This window comes from Delphinus delphis, chromosome 20, assembly GCF_949987515.2.
Source record: "Delphinus delphis chromosome 20, mDelDel1.2, whole genome shotgun sequence".
In the NCBI taxonomy this organism is placed as follows: Eukaryota; Metazoa; Chordata; class Mammalia; order Artiodactyla; family Delphinidae; genus Delphinus; species Delphinus delphis.
In genome coordinates, this window is record NC_082702.1 from 52,560,595 (window position 1) to 52,578,764 (window position 18,170).

At 55.2% G+C, this 18,170-nt stretch overlaps 1 protein-coding gene across 2 annotated transcripts in view; it reads left to right on the top strand.

Annotated features, from left to right (window-relative positions):
* Positions 1 to 18,170, top strand: part of CMIP (c-Maf inducing protein) — a 234,789-nt gene that overhangs the window by 141,065 nt on the left and 75,554 nt on the right. Inside the window, exons 1-3 of one of the 2 annotated variants that reach the window (XM_060000023.1) lie at positions 3,080 to 3,163; positions 4,166 to 4,291; positions 15,475 to 15,525. In XM_060000023.1, the coding sequence (XP_059856006.1) occupies positions 4,178 to 4,291; positions 15,475 to 15,525 (165 nt within the window). In that variant the 5' untranslated portion in view covers positions 3,080 to 3,163; positions 4,166 to 4,177. Of the gene's footprint in view, positions 1 to 3,079; positions 3,164 to 4,165; positions 4,292 to 15,474; positions 15,526 to 18,170 lie in introns of those variants that run through there. The other variant, XM_060000022.1, reaches the window with a different exon arrangement.

The window sequence follows — 18,170 nt, forward strand, 5'->3', positions numbered from 1 at the left end:
AAGTTGCAAAGACAGTACAGAGAGTTCCCATATACCCCACATCCCCTTTCCCCAATGGTTAATATCTTACAATAGCATGAGACATTTGTCACAGCGAATGAACCCGTATTGATATGCTCTTATTGAAGTCCACACTATATTTGATTTCCTTAGTTTTTCCCTGATGTCCTTTTTCTGTCCCAGGATCTCACATGGGCTCACAGTACATTTAGTCATCATGTCTCCATAGACTTGGCGGGGACCGATGCTCAGACTTCCCTTGTTTCTGATGAGTACAGGTCAGGTATTTTGAGGACTGTCCCTCAACTGGGGTTTGTCTGCTGTTTTTCTCGTGGTTAGACTAGAATTATGGCTTTAGAGGAGGAAGATCCCAGAATAAGAAACATTAGTGTTTCTCACAATTGTTCATATTATTGAGTTTTTCAGTATGTTCCAGATGCTGTGCTAAGCCCTTAACAAATTGGATTCCCTTTAAGGCTCCTAATACTCTCTTAAATTCTCATTTTACCATTGGAGGAAATGGGCTCAGAGAGGTGCAGTAACTTACGTAAAGACACCCAGTAAGTGGCTGAAACACAGGTCTCATTGATTCTCCAAATTTTGCTTTTAGCCAATACTGCTTCAAACAGCATCTGCTTTTAAAAAACAGTTTGTATTTATTTATACCCGTTTCCCCAAAATGCCCGTGCTGAAACTTTTAGTCAAGGCCACCTTGAGACAGCTACAGCGGGGTCGAGAAAAAGGCCAGCACAGGTGGTTAGCTGGCCCTCCATCATGTTACATCCCACATGCCGTGGTCATCTGGAAAGTGTTCCCACGGGCTTGGTGAGCACTGGGCGGCACAGGGCCTTGCTGTGTCTTCATCTCCAGGAGGCTGTGGTGGGAAATAGAAGCCTCCAGGCTTTCTGCTCATGTGCCCAAGGTGCAATTCTAAAGGAACGAGGCTGGCCATTTGCTCAGTTTGGATAATCAAATCCACCCCATTGTGGTCACGCTCTATACCGTTGTGGGATTTTGGGAATGGGTTTCTGTATGTCTGTCGTTTGGTGTGATCCAGAGATTTTCTAGATGCCCTAGTGGCTGCGTCCTAGTACGTGTTCTCTGGCTTCTCTGTGCATCAAGGGGTCAGTGGCCTGGGGTTTGGGACCCAGCCAGACCTAGAAAAGGGAGAGAGATGGCCGCGGGCCACCAAGGAGAGCTCTTCAGCACATCCGGGCACCCAGGTGCCATTGCTTCCCAAAGGAGAGTTTTTAAAATTTATTAATTTATTTTTAATTTAATATTTGAAACTAGTAACCAAAGCCTCTTCCCAAGTATGTTACGCGTGTGATTGTAAGTAGTAACACGGATGGACATTTTTTTATTTAGGAAAATATTCCTTCATTTGTTAAGGAAATACCAGTCACCTCCTAAATGTCAGGCGCGGATTAGGCACAAGAAACGGAGCAGGTAAAAATTCTCGCCCTCGTGGTGCTGACACACCAGCAGGGGAGACAGTCAGCAAGAAGCGCAAGCGTAGTCACCCATCCGCTGGGCCCCTGCTGCCGCTGGTATTCTCAGGACAAGACGTGCTGTTGAGGCTGAGTCATGTACTGCAGAATACTGAGAACGTGCCAGCGCAGGGGATGTGGAACAGGGCAGAAGGGCCAAGGGGAGCCCACGTGTCTGCCTTTGGGATACACTGATAAGCCATCTTGGTTGGACACAGAGGCTGCCTGGGTTGGTGCCGAGGGGCGACCCATGCACTGGTGAGAAGGGCTAGATGGACTTGGCTGCCTCATCCCTGCCCTGCCTGGGTGTCAGCAGCCTCGTGGCTCATCTGGACCCATGCGGGAGCCTCTAGGCTGTTCCCTGCTTCCGCCAACTGTCTCCATGCAGCAGTCCCAGTGATGCTACGCCCACCCCATGGGCAACAATCTCCGGAATCCCACTGGGCCTTCCAGTCCCTCCAGGGATGGCCTGCCCATCTCTTCAAGACCGTTCTTACCCGCCCTCCCTCCCTTTGGCCTTTGCTCCTCCCTGAGCACTCCCAGCTTGTTCCCACCCCTGGGCCTTTGCACAGGCCATGGGCCCGCGACGCGCTTCCCCTCCATCTTTCCGCGGCGCTCCAGCTCTCTGCCACCCGTCGCCACACCCTATCTTGGTTTTTGGTGCCGCACTTGGCCACTCTCCAATCGTTTACTTATTTGGGTATTTTGTCTGTTTGCTGTCTCTTAGCCCCGCTGCGCTTCTGTCTTGTTCGCTGCTGTATCCCCAGCAGCCAGCACGGGGCCTGGAACGTAACCGGTGCTCAATAAACATCTGTCAGATGAATGAACGAGTGAATGAATGAATGAACAAATCGATGGGTCAAGTTACTCTTACTTCCTGAGCGTGGTAACTGATCGTACCAGGGAGATTTGAGGCAGCCTAAGCCCTCAGCCTTTTCTCCTCCGCCACCACGACCACCGTACCTCAGCGTTGGCAGACAGAAATTGAAAATAAAAAACCTCGTGGAGGTCCTCAATCCTCGGGGTAACATTCACTTGTTGGGCCACCGATTTTAAATCGCTTGTATCACGGCTTAGTGGTCCGGGCAGAGATCCCTGAGTCAGCAGCTGAGTTCAAGCTTGGCCACGCCCCTTCCCGGCTGGGTGACTTTGGGCAAGTCACATGACCTGCTGAGTGTCAGCTTCCTCATCTGTGCAGTGGGGATGGCTCTTGTGAGGATTAAAGGAGCTAGCACTTGCCATGTGCTTGGGGAGTGCTCGGCCTTTGTCAGAGCGTAGGAGATGTTAGCTGTTACTCTTCTCAGCTGTGTTGCACTCACCTCTGATTCTGCTGAAGTCTGGCTTCCTGGGGCCAGAGTGACAAGGACACTGCTGGTTCCCGGTGGCCAGCACATCCCCCTGGTGCCTAGCGCCTTCTCCCCGTGACAGCGGAACTCACTCAGCCGTGAGTGGCTGTGAATTTCTCTTGCCCCACCCTTACCCCAGCATTGACCGATGATAGCCCTTATCATTCTCCCTTTCAGCACAAACGATGGAACCCTTGCCACGTACCAGGCACTGGGGAGAGAGAGCAGGGACCAAGACACACACTGGCCTGACCTCACGGAGCTGCAGCCTGACTAAGGAGGCAGACAGCAAACAGATAACGCATAGGTCCACAGTAATTAAAACGGGTATGGTCGAGACGTCCCTGGTGGTCCAGTGGTTAAGGCTCCGTGCTTCCACTGCAGGGGGCTTAGGTTCGATCCCTGATCGGGGAGCTAAGATCCCACTTGCCTCGCCTCGCGGCCAGAAAACCAAAACATAAAACCGAAGCAATATTGTAACAAATTCAATAAAGACTTTAAAAATAGTTCACATCAAAAAAAAAAAAAAACCCAACAAAGCGGGCGTGGTAAGCACGTAGGGCACAGGGAGGGATGTGACCAGGTGGGTTATGGGGTCTGGAGAGTAGAAGAGGAGATGCCAGGGGTGGGTCGGGGGGACCACAGCCTTTTGGGGACCAAAGAGCAGCCTGAGTTTGCCGTGCTGTCAGCAGGCCTGTGTCTGTGTGTGGGTGCTCGGAAAGGGAGAGAGACAAAGGGGGTGGGGCCGGAGGAGGGTGCAAGACCATTCCTGCGGGGCCCCGTCGGTGGTGGATGGGAGTGTGGCATATGTGGTTGGGCCACTGGGAGCCACTGAAGGCTACTGAGCAGGGGGGCAGAGGGATCGAGTTTGCCGACTTGGAACACGGCCCCGAGTGCCCAGTGGAGGACGCATATCTGTAGGGGGAGATGAGGCAAGGAGTCCAGTGGGGGTGGGTGGGCTGTGACTACTTTCTGGGCAGGAGAGGGTGGTGCTTTGGACATGGTGAGGGATGGAGGAGTCCAGGCTCCGGCTGTGCTGGGCCCCGCAGAAGCCCAGAGGAACAATGCACAGGCCTTGCCCTCAAAGGGCCCCCAGTCTGGTCCCAGCTCTGCACGTCCCAACACATGGGCGGGTGTCCACCATGGCCCCCCTCCCCTCCAGCTGGATGCTGCCAGCTGGGAAAGAGGGAGTCCTTTGGTCCCCAGAGTTGCCAAGTGACTGTACCAACTCAGTCTGCTTGTTGCTAGAGTGAGAATGTTTTCCAGTGCAGATATCGTGCCTGATCTTGTAACCAATGTGTGTCTTCGCTTTTTCTTTTTTTGTTGCAGCCAACTGGGTACATGGAAAACTCAGTCTCCTACAGCGCCATAGAAGATGTTCAGCTGCTGTCCTGGGAGAATGCCCCGAAGTACTGTTTACAGCTTACAATTCCTGGGGGAACTGTCCTACTGCAGGTAGGATAAATAAACATGAACAAGCAGTTTCTGCTCCGTATCCCCACTCACTTGCCCTCCTCTTATCCCTTGGAGGGAGACAGCCACCTATTAAGAGGAAAGGTTGTTTCACTTAGGATGTTTTTTTCCTCCAAGTACAAGAAAGGTGTAAATTGGGGCTTACTGTGGGAGACGGAGGAGTGCGTGCAGATGGAGCTCCTGCTGCACACCTGCCACCATCTAGGAGCTTTCCGTGTTGTGTTTTTATTGCTCTTAACAAAGCCAAAAAATAGGTTTTCTGATCTCCATTTTACAGATGAGGAAACTGAGGCACACAGGCACAGGCTTTAAAAGGCTGTAGAAAGCACGTACTTCGAGTGAGGAGGTTTCTTACTTCTCATTGATCTCAGTCTTTTGAGCCTCTGATGGAAATATGAGCCATCTCCTTGGAAAAGGGTGCATTTTGTGTGTATTGATCAAGACTGTTTGTTGGATATGATGCAAACATTATTCAAATGACCTGAAGCAAAAAGAGAATTGGATGCTGTAAGTGTATTAAAGTAAGTGGAAGTCTAAGAGAGGACTTCAGGCATAGCTGGACCCAGGAGTCAAATGCTATCATTAATATTCAGTCTCTCTCTATCTCCTGGCTTTGCTTCCGTGTGCTGGTTCATTACCAGGCAGAGGCTCTCCATGGGGTGGGAAAGATGGACTTCTGGCAGCCTCAAACTACATTCTTGGAGCTTGTAATGCTTAAAAAACGTGAGAACGCATTTTCCTTTCAGTATCTTTCTATAAAATCTCATGGAAGATTCTGATTGGCCGTGCTATTGTCCGATTCACCGCAGGGGATGCCCTGTCCTGGGTTACATGCCCACCTTTACAGTGGCAGCTGTGTACTCTGATAGCCCTACCAGGACCTCATGGGAGGGGAGAGGTGGGTCCACCAAGAAAGGAATTGCAGCAGAAATAATAGCACGGCTGCTGCAGTACATGCATGTGACATGTTCTGTATCATTTCAGGGAGTGCCACCCCACTTTCCAACAGGGACCCCAAGTCAGAGACTCCTTGTCCCGAGAGAATTTACTCTCTCATCATTGGGAGGATGGTCTGCCTTGGGCTTTCTTCTAGGAACGTTTTCTAACTCTGTCAGTCCGGGGAGACCTGCTTTGAGCCCAAAGAGATGCCCCCTAAAACTTGTTTGAAAAGTGGCCACTGGATTGTTTTACAACATTGGAGCCAAGAGGCACACAGTTTGGCCTCTGAGGAATGCCGAGCCCCAGAAGCTGCGTGTAACAGCTAAGCATCCTTTAGGAAAACCCCGTCATTCAGTGATGTCTCTTGGAAGACACCAGAGCCACACCTGCCTGTCTGTTTTCTTCTTAAATCTCTCACTCTCTACAGTTTGAATCACGGAGCACTGAGCCTGCCGTCCCATGTGCTAGGGCTGGGGGTGGGGAGGTGAGTCAGCCCCTCGGCCCCATCCTTGAAGAGCTCCTGGGCCCCCCCCGGGGAGACAGAGCCATAAACAAATGACTACAGAGGTAGCAGCTGAAATAGAGGCCTGTCCCCAAGGACTGGGAGCCCAGAGCAGGGAGTGACTCGCTGGGCCTAGGGGTACCAAAGAAGGCTCCCCCCGGGATGGTGATATTAGAGCTGGGTGTAGAGGGATGAGTAGGAATGGGCCAGGATGGGGGGCAGAGGGAAAAGGGTGTATAAAGCATGAATGTGGCGGAGGGGGCCTTCGCTGCCGTGGAGAAGAGAGGGAGGTGGATGCAGGGCCTTGCCCATGCATCCAGAGTTGTTGGGTCGCAGCCAGATCATACAGGTCTTGTTAGCTGAGTGGAGAAGCCGCAGTGTCATTCTGAGGGGCAGTAGGGAGTCACCGAAAGCTCCTGAGAGGTGGTGGCCCAGTAGAGGGATCAGTCCGTTTGCAGGGCAGAGGGTGCTGGATCCATGAGTGCCACGGGCAGGCAGGACGGAGGGAAACCTTGAGGTAGCCCAGCTGGAGGAGGGAGGGCCCCGAGCCCCCAGCTCCCTGGGTGTGATGGTCGCTCCCCTGGTAGAGGCAGCTGGGTGGCCTCATTGCTTTGGGGGCTGGGGGGGCAGCCTACCCCCAAGGAGGACCTGAGCATCACTTGCCCCGGGGACAGGGGGCAGTGCGGCTTGGAGGATGCAGGTCACCGGGCAGCGCCAGAATGTCCCTTTAATCTTGGCGGTGGCCATGGGCCGGCTGTGATGACTCGCCCGGCTGGGGCTGTGTCCCGCGGTGGCCTCACGTCAGAGCTCCCCCTGACGTGTTGATGGCGGGCGGGCCTGCGGCTGCTCCGCACCCCTGTCTCGCCCGGTCCCTGCTCCAGTGGACGGCGCAGCTGTCACAGCCCAGGCACCTGAGCCAGGGCGGGGCTCAGAGCCAGGGTGGGACTCAGACCCAGGGCGGGAAGTGCTCGCAGCCTCCGCCCGCCCGTCCCCCCCCCCTGCCCCCCGGGGAGGCCCAGGTAGGTACAGCCCTGCCCCTGCCGCCTCGGTCTCTCCGTCACTGTCATTTCCATCGCTTCTACCTTCCTTCCTTCTTGTCGTCACCCTCCTCCTCTCCCTCCTGTGATTCATGGGTGGCGTGTGGCCGTCTTGTTATGTAAGCGGGTTCAAGTCATCTTGGAGATGGGCTCCACGCTGGGAGGTCCGTATGGTTATGGGGCAGCCCGGGGTAGGGGTCCCGTGGGGCCCGGGGTGGTGCCCGGAGGTGGCAGGCAGGGCGTCCCTCCCATGCTCTTGGGACGGTCAGCAGGATCCTCTGCTTTGGTTTGGTCCCGAGTCCCGTGACAGGAGCCAGAGCAGTGGCGTGACAGAGCAGCCTTCCCTGCTCCAGTGGGGGGGGGGGGGGGGGGGAGGACCGAGAAGCAGCCAGGTGTGCTCGGGGGGTCAAGGCCACACTTCACCTGGGGGCTTCTGGTCAGCAGAGGGTGAAGATGCCGTGAACCGTGCTGTCCCTACATCAGCCACTGGCCACACGGGGTTGTTTGCACTTAAATTTAAGTTAATAAATCAAGAAGGCAGTTTCTCAGTCCCCTAGCCGTGTTCCGAGTGCTCAGGACACACGTGTGGCCCGTGGCCGCTGTTGTGCCGATGGAGAACGTTTCCATCATCACACAAAGGATGTGACCCCAGAACTTTGCATTTTGACCCCATGCTCCGTGCACCGCTCCCGCCATGGGAAATAGCCTGAGAATGCAGGGGGAGTCCATAGGGTTCCAGCATTCCTGCGTCCCTGAGTAGGATTCCATCCTGCTGCATGTGGCACAGACGTTCTCTATGTAGGGGTGACGTCTGGGGGTCACAGGGGTCCTTGCCCTAGCGTGCCCGGTCTCTCTGTCTCGTTCAGGTTCTCCGTATCCACGTATGTCTGTTTCCCTCTGACTCTCTTTGACACCTCTTTCTCCATCTCTCCCCTCCCCTCCCCATCTCTATCTCTTGATATACCTCACTCTCTGCTTCTCTTGTAGTTTCTTTTCCTCTGGTGTCTTTCTCCAGGCCTCTCTCTCCACCTGAGCCCTTCTCTCTGTGTGTCTGGACTGAACGCTCTCCTCCTCTCTCCCTCCCCTCTCCCTGCCCCTCTACCCACAGCGTCCTTACACAGCTGCTTTATGAGAATTTGACTCGGTACCTCACTCAGACCCCTGGGAACTGACCTGGGAACTGAGTTCAAGGAAGGTTAAGAAACGCTCTCAGGCGGACACGCCTCCCCCACTCTGCTCAGAGACACCGAGCAACACGCCAGCAGGTCGAGTCACCAGGCAAAGGCGCCAGCCTTCTTCCAGCCGGGGTCCAATCGGTGTGTTTCTGGATGCTTTGTGGTGTTTCATCGTGAGCTCCCTAATATGCCATGTTATTAGACTCCCCGGGGGCGGAAAGGACCTATTTATCTTCCTTCTTCCCTTAATGCCCTTTCGGCTGGCATTTCGCCGTGAGGAGTATCTCCACAAGTACATAAACAGTGCCGTGAAAGCATCCTGCGGGGTGCTCCTTGCACGCCTGCGGGGTCGGGGAGCGAGCGGGGATTCAAGAACTGGGTGGCGGCACGTCACCTTCCGGGGAGTTCTGCCTCCCAGATGGGTTTCCACCCATTGATGAGAAGCGGACAGAGGCCACTGTTCGGAAAAACAAGCTTTTGGGCGGGACAAGAGCAAGGGGGCCCGCCCGCCCCCCTTTTCCCACGAGCTTCTGCTGCTGCTGCTTTCTGGAACGGCTTCCAAGACCCGCTCTTCTCCCTGACATTCCCGAAAGCCCCTCAGGAGACCAGGCAACTGTTGATCCCAAACGCTGGCAGCAGGGGCAGGGACAGGGCGGGTGCCCTTCTTACTGGAAGCCAGAGAGAAAGACCTTTCCGGCCTGAAAAGCACGTGCTGTTTTTTCCCTAAGAAGCTGGGCCGGGGAAGGCGAACCTGGGAACGCTCACCCACCCACGGTGCACCCTTGACTGTTTATCTCACCTCTCGAGACAATACAACAATGAGGGAGAACTTGGCAACTTTCGAAGAGGAAATTAGGCAGAATTTGCCTGGAACGAGGCCCTTTCGGTATTCGAAAGCTTTATCACTGGGAGAGGTCGGCGCCTGCCCGAGCAGGCCTGCCTGCTTCCAGGGGTCTTTCCCAGGCTTGGATCCGGGCTCCGCTGAGTGACCCTCAGGACTCAGAGGTGGGCCCTGTGTCCTGTGGGGCCGGGTCATCCAGGCTCAGCCCTTCACACGTCAGTGTGGTGACTCCACGGAAACTCACTCTGTCCCCCAGGCCGGGCACAGCCCAGTGCGCTCTCCATTCCCCTGGAAGGCACTTAGAGATGCCTGTGCTGGGATTCCGGACGTCCCTCAGCAGCCCCTATCCTTCTTCGAAACTAGACAAGCCAAAGGAAGGAGCAGGATGAACCCATTCCCTCTGGGATGTCGCATCCTCTCTGGTTCCGTCATCGAGAGGGGACGCAGCTGTGAGGATGCGGTGGCCACACCACAGGTTGCCTCCCCTCTTCTGGAGGAAACTTCTGGCCTACCCTCTTGTTGGCGGTGCGGGGCCTCCTGGTGATTGGAGCCTTCCTGTTCATCAGCACGGCGCTTTCAGATTCCCCAGCCCAGTTCCTGGGAGCCCAGCTGCAGAGAGAGCAGGCTGTGGGCTCAGCCCAACCGGAGGCCCAGCCCAGCTCTACCATGCTCTCTCTACCTTTGTAACCTTGGGCAGCAGGATAACCTCTCTGGGCTGGCAATTTATCTGGAAACCGGACCCATAATACCTGTCTCCTTGGGTGCCGTGAGCATCAGCGATATTACATGTAAAATCCTTAAACACTACGCCTGGTGCACAGTAGGTGTTCAGGAAAAGACTGCCTTGATTATTTCTAGAGCCCTCGTCAAATATGACATGGGGAAGAGAGGGTATCGAGGCTGGACAGTTCTTTTGAAGTTTACTGCACATGAAATGTGCTTCAGTGAACAGAATGGGTATACCGATGCTTCAGCCAGCCAGCCATCTATTCACCTACCCATCCATTTATCCATCAGTCCGTTCACCCATCTGTCCATCCACCTATCCATTTATCCATGTATCCATCCAGTCATTCATTCATTCATTCATTCATTCAACAAGTCAGCCAAACTTCCATTTAGCAAACATTTATCTGAGTTTTACGGACACAGTGTTGAATAAGTCAGACAGGGTCCCCGACCTCACAGGGCCCACAGGCTGGAAAGGAAGAAAAACAGCGAGACAAGCGATCACAGGGCAGTGTGACCTGTTCAATGAGGCGTCATCACCTGATGTGGTCAAGGGTGGCGAGGGGGAAGGCACCACTCAGACAGGCATTCCAGAGAATTGCCATTTCAGGTGAGACACGAAAGGTGAACAGTTCAGCAGGCATTGAGGGAGGGGGTGAAGGGTTGTCCACACTGTGTGAAAGCCAGACTGAAACAAAGCAAGCCAGGTTATGCTAGGTTATGCTGCAGTGACAAGCAGCCCTGAATTCTAAGTGGCTTCAAACAGCAAAGGATTATTTCTCACTCCTGCTGCATGTCCATCATGGGTCGGCTGGGAGCACGCTCCATCTGCAGTCTTTCTGGTCAGCAGGGCAGGGGGAAGGGACCTCCTCAGTCGTGCGCTGGCTCGTCAAGGCTTCCACCGGAAGTGACACAAGTCCCATGGCTGTGCATTCCTACCTCGTGCCCGAAGGAGAGCTGGAGACGTTGGGGGAGGACACGATGAGACCACAGCAAGTCTGGGTCTTGGTTTCCTCATCAGAAACAAGGCTGGAGAGGAAAAGGTTGGGTCAGAGTCGGGTCCTTACCCTTTGGTCCGTGGTGTGTTCTGAAACTGCTTGCACAATTGTGTGTGGGGTGGGGGGGGGGGTTGTACACATGTGCACGTTACTTGGGTGCGAGTCCACAGCTTGTGTCAGGCTCTCAAAGGGTTTCAGGTTCCCATAAACCCCCAAAAGACCCAGTAGCCCTGGTCTGGGTGATCCTTGAAATCCCTTTGAACCTCTGAATCAAAGAGCCGTTTGTTACAGTGGACGAACACGGCCAAGGCCTCTGTCTTCCTCCAAAGTGCAGCAAGCCTGCAGCGGAAGAGGGGACCGTGGCCGCCTCCCCTCCCAGTGGAGTTGGAAGGAATGAGCCCGCGGGTGGACGGGAGACATTGGGTGTCTCTGCCTCCCAGGGAAGGTGGCTCGGGAAGCTGGGTGGCGTCACCCTTCCCCAGCAGGCTTCTTGTGCTTTGCCTCGCCTGAAATTAATTCACTCAGCGGACTCTTTAACACCAGACTCACTGCGGAGGCAGCACTTAATCCCACTGGATCCTGCCTCCTTTCCTAATCCTGTGGGCAGGACAGATAACCGGCAGGGGGCGTGAGCAGGGTAAGGGCTCTAAGAGCTGGGAAGCAGGGGAGGGAGGGTGGACCTGGCCAGGGCCTCGGGGAGGGCAAGGGGTTTCAAAAGCAGAGAAAAGTGGGCGAGCGCCCTCGAAGAACGGTGGGCATGGGGGCGATGGTGTGGTCAGGGCAGGGCTGGGTCGGACTCTTGCGCGGGCTGCAGGGCCCTCCACCTGCTCTGAGACTCGATTTCCTCATCTGTGAGATGGGAGTTTGCACGCACTCTCCCACATGATCAAAGACTTGGAAAACGCAGGTTGTCCTGCCTGAAAGGTTAGGCTGAGAGGGGAGATGACAAAGGGCAGGTGAGATGGTGGTTCATGTCCCTGAAGAAATTCTCCTCCCCTCCAGACAGTGAGACAGCTGTGAAAGGCGGGGCACACAGACCCAAGTGAGACCAGGACAAGGCTGGACCGGACACGGGGCAGGAGAGGAAATCTCTGGAGCTGTCCCTGCTCAGCAGCGAGCTGGGCACATTGAATGAGCTCTGGGCAGGGCCAGAACCATCTGGCGTGTGAGCCCTGGGACCTGGCGGTGCCAGGAGGGCTCACAGTGTAACTGGGAGAAGCTGTGTCTCTGGGAGCTGGCTGGCTCCTTCTGGAGAGACAGCTGCAGGGAAAAACGGATCCGGCGGGGCCGTGGGGACCCATCAGGACTCCAAGACGCAAGCAGCAGAGGTGGACTCAGGCTATCGCGAGCGGGAAGGGAAATATACTAGAAGGACTGGCGGGATCCTGGAGAGCCGAGGCCGGTGTGGGAGCCGTGTCCCAGCCCAGTAACCATCTTTAAAGGAAGACACAGCCCTTGCTTCATAAAGAATTGTCAGCCCCCCACCACCCATCTCGACATCACTTGCTCGAGACCCAGAGTCCCAGCAGGAGCTTCTGATTGCCCAGTCAGATCACCTGCTCACACATGGCCAAGGGAGGGGCCAGGAGGCCCATTTAAAGATCTTTAGTCCCCTGCTGGCCTAGCCCTTAGGTTAGCCTTCTGGGCTTTCACTGCCGTGGCCCAGGTTCAATCCCTGGTCAGGGAACTGAGATCCCACAAGCCGCGTGGCATGGCCAAAAAAACAAAAAAAAAGATCTTTAACCGGGACTCACACTGGAGAGGCCCCAGAATGGGAAGGGCTGGACCTGGTTGTGGGGAAGACTGGTCTGTGTTGGACTGGATTGCCGAGGCAGAGAAAGGAGTCAGCATCCACCACTTACTACCATTGCCCTCCTGTTTCTTGCATTGTTTGTTTGTGTTCATTCGTTCTTGTGCAACCAGCCCTGATGGTACTACTGGCCACGCTAATCAGAGTGAGGGAGTTGGAAATGAGACCCTGCCCTCAGGGAGTTTACAGTCCTCTCGTTCATTCATTTGTTCATTCCTTCAGCAGGTCTCTCTCAGGCACCTCATGCCCCAGGCCCTGGGGATACAGTGATGGTCACACGGGGGTCACACACGGGTCACTCGTGTCGGCAGGGCAGCATGCTGAGTTGCCCAATGGGCACAGAAGAGGGAGAACATGGGTCTTCTTCCCCCGCTCCTTCTCCACTTCCCTCTCCTCTGCTGTCTCCTCTCTCTTCCTTTGTGTCTTCTCTCGGTCTTTCAGTCCAGCCAGTGACGCCTTGTGGGCACTGTCTGGGCCCCCCGTGGACCCTCAGAACCAATGCAGTGATCCACGTCAGCACTAAACCAACCTGGCCATGCCTCCTGTATTCATTTCCTACTGCTACCGTGGCAAGTTACCACAAATTTACCACAAAAACAACACACATTTGTTATCTGACTATTGTGAAGGGCCGAATCCAACACAGGTCCCACTGGGCTAAAATCAAGGTATGCGCAGGGCTGGTTCCTTCTGAAACTCTAGGGAAGAATCCATTTCCTTGCCATTTCCAGCTTCTAGAGGCCGCCTACATCCCTGGGCTCATGGCCACATCATTCCAACCTCTACTTCCCTCTCTGACTCTCTGACCTCCTGCCTGTCTGTTCTATAGACCCTTGTGATGACATTGGTTCACCCAGAGATTCCAGAATCATCTCCCCGTCTCGGGGTTCTTCACTTAATGACATCTGCAAAGTCCCTTTGCACCTAAAGTAACGCATTCCCAGGGTATTAGGACATGGACAGTCTTCGGAGGCCCCTCATTCAACCTACCACACCTCCCCTCTCTCTGGCTACGTCGGTGTGTTAAAAAGCAGACAGATGGTTGCAGACCAGAAGCATGCTGCAGCCAGCTCATACCGGCTTGTACCAGCACCCAAGAGCCGATCGGGGTCAGCTCTTCTCAGCTCTGGTCCAGGGACGGCCCCTGGTAGCATGGAACCGGCCCAATGCCATCATTCACGGAAGGCCCCAGGCACACTGTGCCCGGGGCTTTTTATCCAGGAGAGCCTGTTGTGACGCATTTATCAGCACAGCGCTGGCCGTGCTGCTGCCGGCTCCCTGCTGCTGGTAGTGTTTGCACATGCCTGGCGCCGCGCTGAGTAAGCGTTTTACACGGATTATCTCATCATTTGGTATCTGCACCGCTACTCCTGAGTGTGGGATGTATTTTGTCACCCTAATGAACAAGAATTGTCCTGAGAGCACAGCTAGGTCAGCACTGACAGGAGGTGACCCAGGCACGGACCCTCCAGAGGGGGGCTTCTGGTCCCCGTGGTGGACTCCCCTTCAGCCTCTGCTGCCCCTGTCAGGTGTCACGGGCTCTGCATCATCAGGGAACTTGCTCCAGGTCACACCAGGGCAGAATGGGGGCTTGAACCCGGGTCTGCTGGAGACTCAGCTGCTGCAGATGTTCCTGCATCACACAGAGGGTGTCCCCCAGCCTGCTCCTCACGCGGGGCAGAAAGACAAACTCACCTTGCCTCCAGGTGCTGGAGTGGATCTGTTCAGGGTTTGCAATGAGTCTCCGAGCTTTGCTCACGGGAGCCTGATTCCCGGCTGCACAGGCCACTGAACTGGTTCATTCGTTCTGGCCCAGAGATTTGCCCAAACTCTGCCCCGGGCGAGCTGCTGACATTTCGTCGATGATTTGGCGGGAGTGGGGGGAGGTCATCTGCAAGACCTGGATCTCCTTGAACGAGGGTGACCCCAAGTTGCACACGCTGTGCGTGCGTGCACGTGTACACCTGTGTGGCTCAGGAAAAGAAGATGGGCATTCCTGCTTGGGGCGAGGCTCCGGCCCTGTCAGAGCCCCTTGCCCATCAGGGTCACCGCAACTCGAAACAGGGAGCTGCGGGGTCAGGCAGGGAACAGACGCTGCATTTTTGCCTTGGGGGTGGCCAGCAGCAAACTTGAAACGCCGTCACACTGTGGTTTCAGCATGAGTCAGACCGCCGGTTCAGGCCCTGCCCCACACCTACTGCCTGTGAGCCCGTGGGAGAGTTTAACCTCCCGAGCCTCGGTTTCCTCATCTGTACCATGGGGATAATGGTGCTGACAGTGCCAGCTTCCCAGCACTGACCGGCGAGGACTGGATGAGCCAGTCCACGCGTGGGGCTTAGTGCTCCGTCTAGGGCCTGTCAGACGTGCCGAAAATCCTGCTTTTGCCATCAGCAAATCTGCTAGAACCGGGGGTGAGAGCAGCGTGAGGCTGAGCGGCCCGAGGTCTCTGAACGGGTGTGGTGTGGATCAGGGAAGGCCTGGCTCCCTGCGCGGTGCTTTGAAATGTAGTTCTGCCCGAGGTCAAGGCTGGGTGCTCTCTACCATGGCTTTGTGCAGTTGGCAGGAGGTGCAGTGGTTAAACCCGCAGGCTTGGAAGCCGTGCTCTGGGTTTAAGTGCGGTCAGTTGACGTGAGAGCTCGGGGTCTCAGTTTTTCCCTTTGTGAAACAGACGCAGTGTTGCCCACCTCATAGGGCTGTCGTGAGGGCTGATGACAGATTACGTGGATAACAAAGGCCCGGTGCCTGGAGCAGGGCTTGGGGAGCACCCAGGCAGCTACATTATCATCCTCATCTCCCTACACGCCTCTTCCCCACGCATCCTGGCCCCTTCTCTGATCCCGGATGAGTTGAGATATGTGTACAGTTTAAGCTCTTCCAGGCACCAGTGTCTACCCAGCAGAATAAGTGCCCGATGGCAGCAATGTCTATTTCAGACAAGTCCCCCAGGTGACCACTTCCGGCCTGGTTTTACACACAAGGGGTTCAGCTTGGTGCATGCCTGGGAAGGCTCTGCAGGGCCACGGGGCAGAGCCTGCAGGACAGAGCCGGCTGGGGCTCTCATGCTGGCCTGTAAAATGCTCTGAAATGCCGCGAGCCAGCGACTTGACCTTGCTGTCCTGTTCTTCTCGTTGCAGGCTGCCAACAGCTACCTGCGAGACCAGTGGTTCCATTCTCTGCAGTGGAAGGTAAGTCCTGACTCGCTTGCTTGTTGGAGGAGCTGGTCTGCCAGCCAGAGACGTGAGGGCAGAGGTCTCCTGCCTTCTGGGAGGCTCAGCCCAGGGGCTTTGCTCCACTGTGTGGAAGCCCCCCACCTCCCTCTTGGATGGTTGATACCTTTCCCCCTTGCGATGGTGACACTGTGCTCGTGCCCGGCTGGCCCTTGACTTTGCCCAGGAGCCTTATCGTGTGGTGCCTGCTTGATCTCAGGACAGGGGCTCATCTGAGGGGCTCGAGGTGATGGGTTGAAAGGAACTTCCGAAGGCGCCAGCAGAGGTAAATTTATCAGAGGTGCAGAAGCCCAACCGTATTTCCAGAGGCTTCACTTCCTTTGGCCCTAATTTCCCAGTTCTAGCTCTGCATAGCACGGTCCCCGGCCTTCTAATACACAGGGTGAATGAGCTCCCGACTGGTCACCTTCAAGACCCAGGGGCCAGATTTATGAGAAGGGTCCTCCCAGCCCCCTGGGGAGTCCGCGTTCTGCTCCGTGGCTCAGGACCTTCGCACCCTGCCCCCCATCTCTCCTGCCTTCTGACCTTTTAGTTTAGAACAAGGCGTGACAGGCCCACGGGCTCGCAGAGCCAGCAGGGTATGGCTAGGATGACCGGTGCCTGTCCTGAGCTGTCATCTTTACTGTAATCTGGAGCGCGGTGGGGGACGAGCAGCTGGCCCTGGACAGGGTTTGAGACCATGTGCCGTGTTGGGATGACCAAAGGGACACTTAGAATTCTTCTCGTGCCTCTGGAGGGGCTCTCGTCACAGCTGGGCGGAGGACAGAAATACAACCCCGGAAAATTACATTCCTGGTCCCAAAGAGGGCCACTCCCCTCCTTTCCCCGACAGCTGCAGGTCCTCTCCTTTGTGCCAGCGTGGCCATCTCAGAGGCTGAACAGGAGTCTCCAAGTGGGGGCCGCAAAGGGAAAGGACTAGCATTTACTGAGCACCTACTGTGTGCCTGGAGCATGAGGCTGGCCCATCACGCCTATTGCACCCTTGCGGCAGCCTCGTAAGGTGGCTTGTTGTCATTGCTCCCATTTTTTATACAGGGAAGGCGAGGCCAGACCGGAGCCCAACTCCCATAGCTGGTAAGGGCCTGGGGCAGTGTTCAGGCCCAGGTTTTTGCCGTTTCTGGACGCAGGCAGAAGGCCCCGGGTGACAGCTAAGCAGGCAAGTGGCACGTGCCTGCTTGGAGTCTGCAGGTGCTGCAGAGAGCTTGATTTCTGCAGGGACATCGTCCCTAAGGCCTGGCTCTCTGCCGCCAGATGTGTCCCGGGACAGGCAGGACATCCATCAGGACCTGCCAGGGGCCACCGGGGAGGTAAATGCCGGAGCAGTCTAGAGGGAGGGAGGAATAGAGGCACGGGGCAGTGGGGGCCCTGCAGGAAAGGCCGCTTCACTGCCACGGACAGTGGTTACTTAGAGGCTTCCCTCTTCTGTCGTTCATGCGTGTTTTCCTTGGGAGTCCTCAGTAAGTGATTGCTTTGCTTTTTCTTAGGTCAGGGTGGGGCAGGAAGTACTTGGAGACATACCGCCTACTTGACAGTTTGGGGAAACGCCTCTTGGAAAAGGTGGCCGAGATCAGTGTCAAGGAAGAGGTGGTCTTTAGTGGAAACCACAGAGCTCTGCTTTCCTCCTTGCCCTGGTCCACATTTTCTTCAACCATTTTCGGGAATCTCTGGGAACACCTAAAAGGCAGTGCTTGTGAAATGTGTGAATATTATGCAGCTACAAGGGATGACTAAGATGGTGGGCATAGAAAGCCAGATTTCGGGAGATCAGTGACAGCCAGCAGGATGATTTAAGAGTGACAAGCTTGAAATGTACACATTCAGACGTCAAGGATTGCATGTGGGGTTCAGACAATTGATTGAGCAAGTACAGAACTGGGGATCCCTGGACTTCTAGCAGTTCTCATAAAGACCTGGATATCTGCACTCAATTTTGGTGGTGTTTGGTTTGTGTATGGTTGTTAAATCTAATCAGTTGAATTTTTAAAAAGAAAAGAGGGCTTCCCTGGTGGCGCAGTGGTTGAGAGTCCGCCTGCCGATGCAGGGGACGCGGGTTCGTGCCCCGGTCCGGGAAGATCCCACATGCCGCGGAGCGGCTGGGCCCGTGAGCCGTGGCCACTGAGCCTGCGCGTCCGGAGCCTGTGCTCCGCAACGGGAGAGGCCACAACAGTGAGAGGCCCGCGTACCGCAAAAAAAAAAAAGAAAGGAAAGCAAGCATCGCGGAAACTCAGATCAGGATATCAAGGAATCAGCAGATGCTCAGCAGTGAGTGGCCCTTTTGCCAGGTGAAGGAGGGTGACCTTTGTTCTCACTGTTTCGATATCTGCTTGTGTTTTAGGCATGTGTAAGATGCTAGCAGTTTTTCCCTTTGGACACCCCCCCCCCCATAATTTAGGTATGCTGCCACCAGGTGGCAGTGATATTTCAGTATCACCGACCTGATTTCATTTCTGTGGCTCTTTGCCACTCGGTTTTGATGAGATTGGAGGGAGGCGCGCTCTCCTTCCTTGTAAAATGGCAAAGAAACATAAGGTGTTTCTGAGGTACTGCCTGCTGGTGAAATGAGTTGAGACCCAGATTCGAATCCTGGTTCTATAGGTGACTCA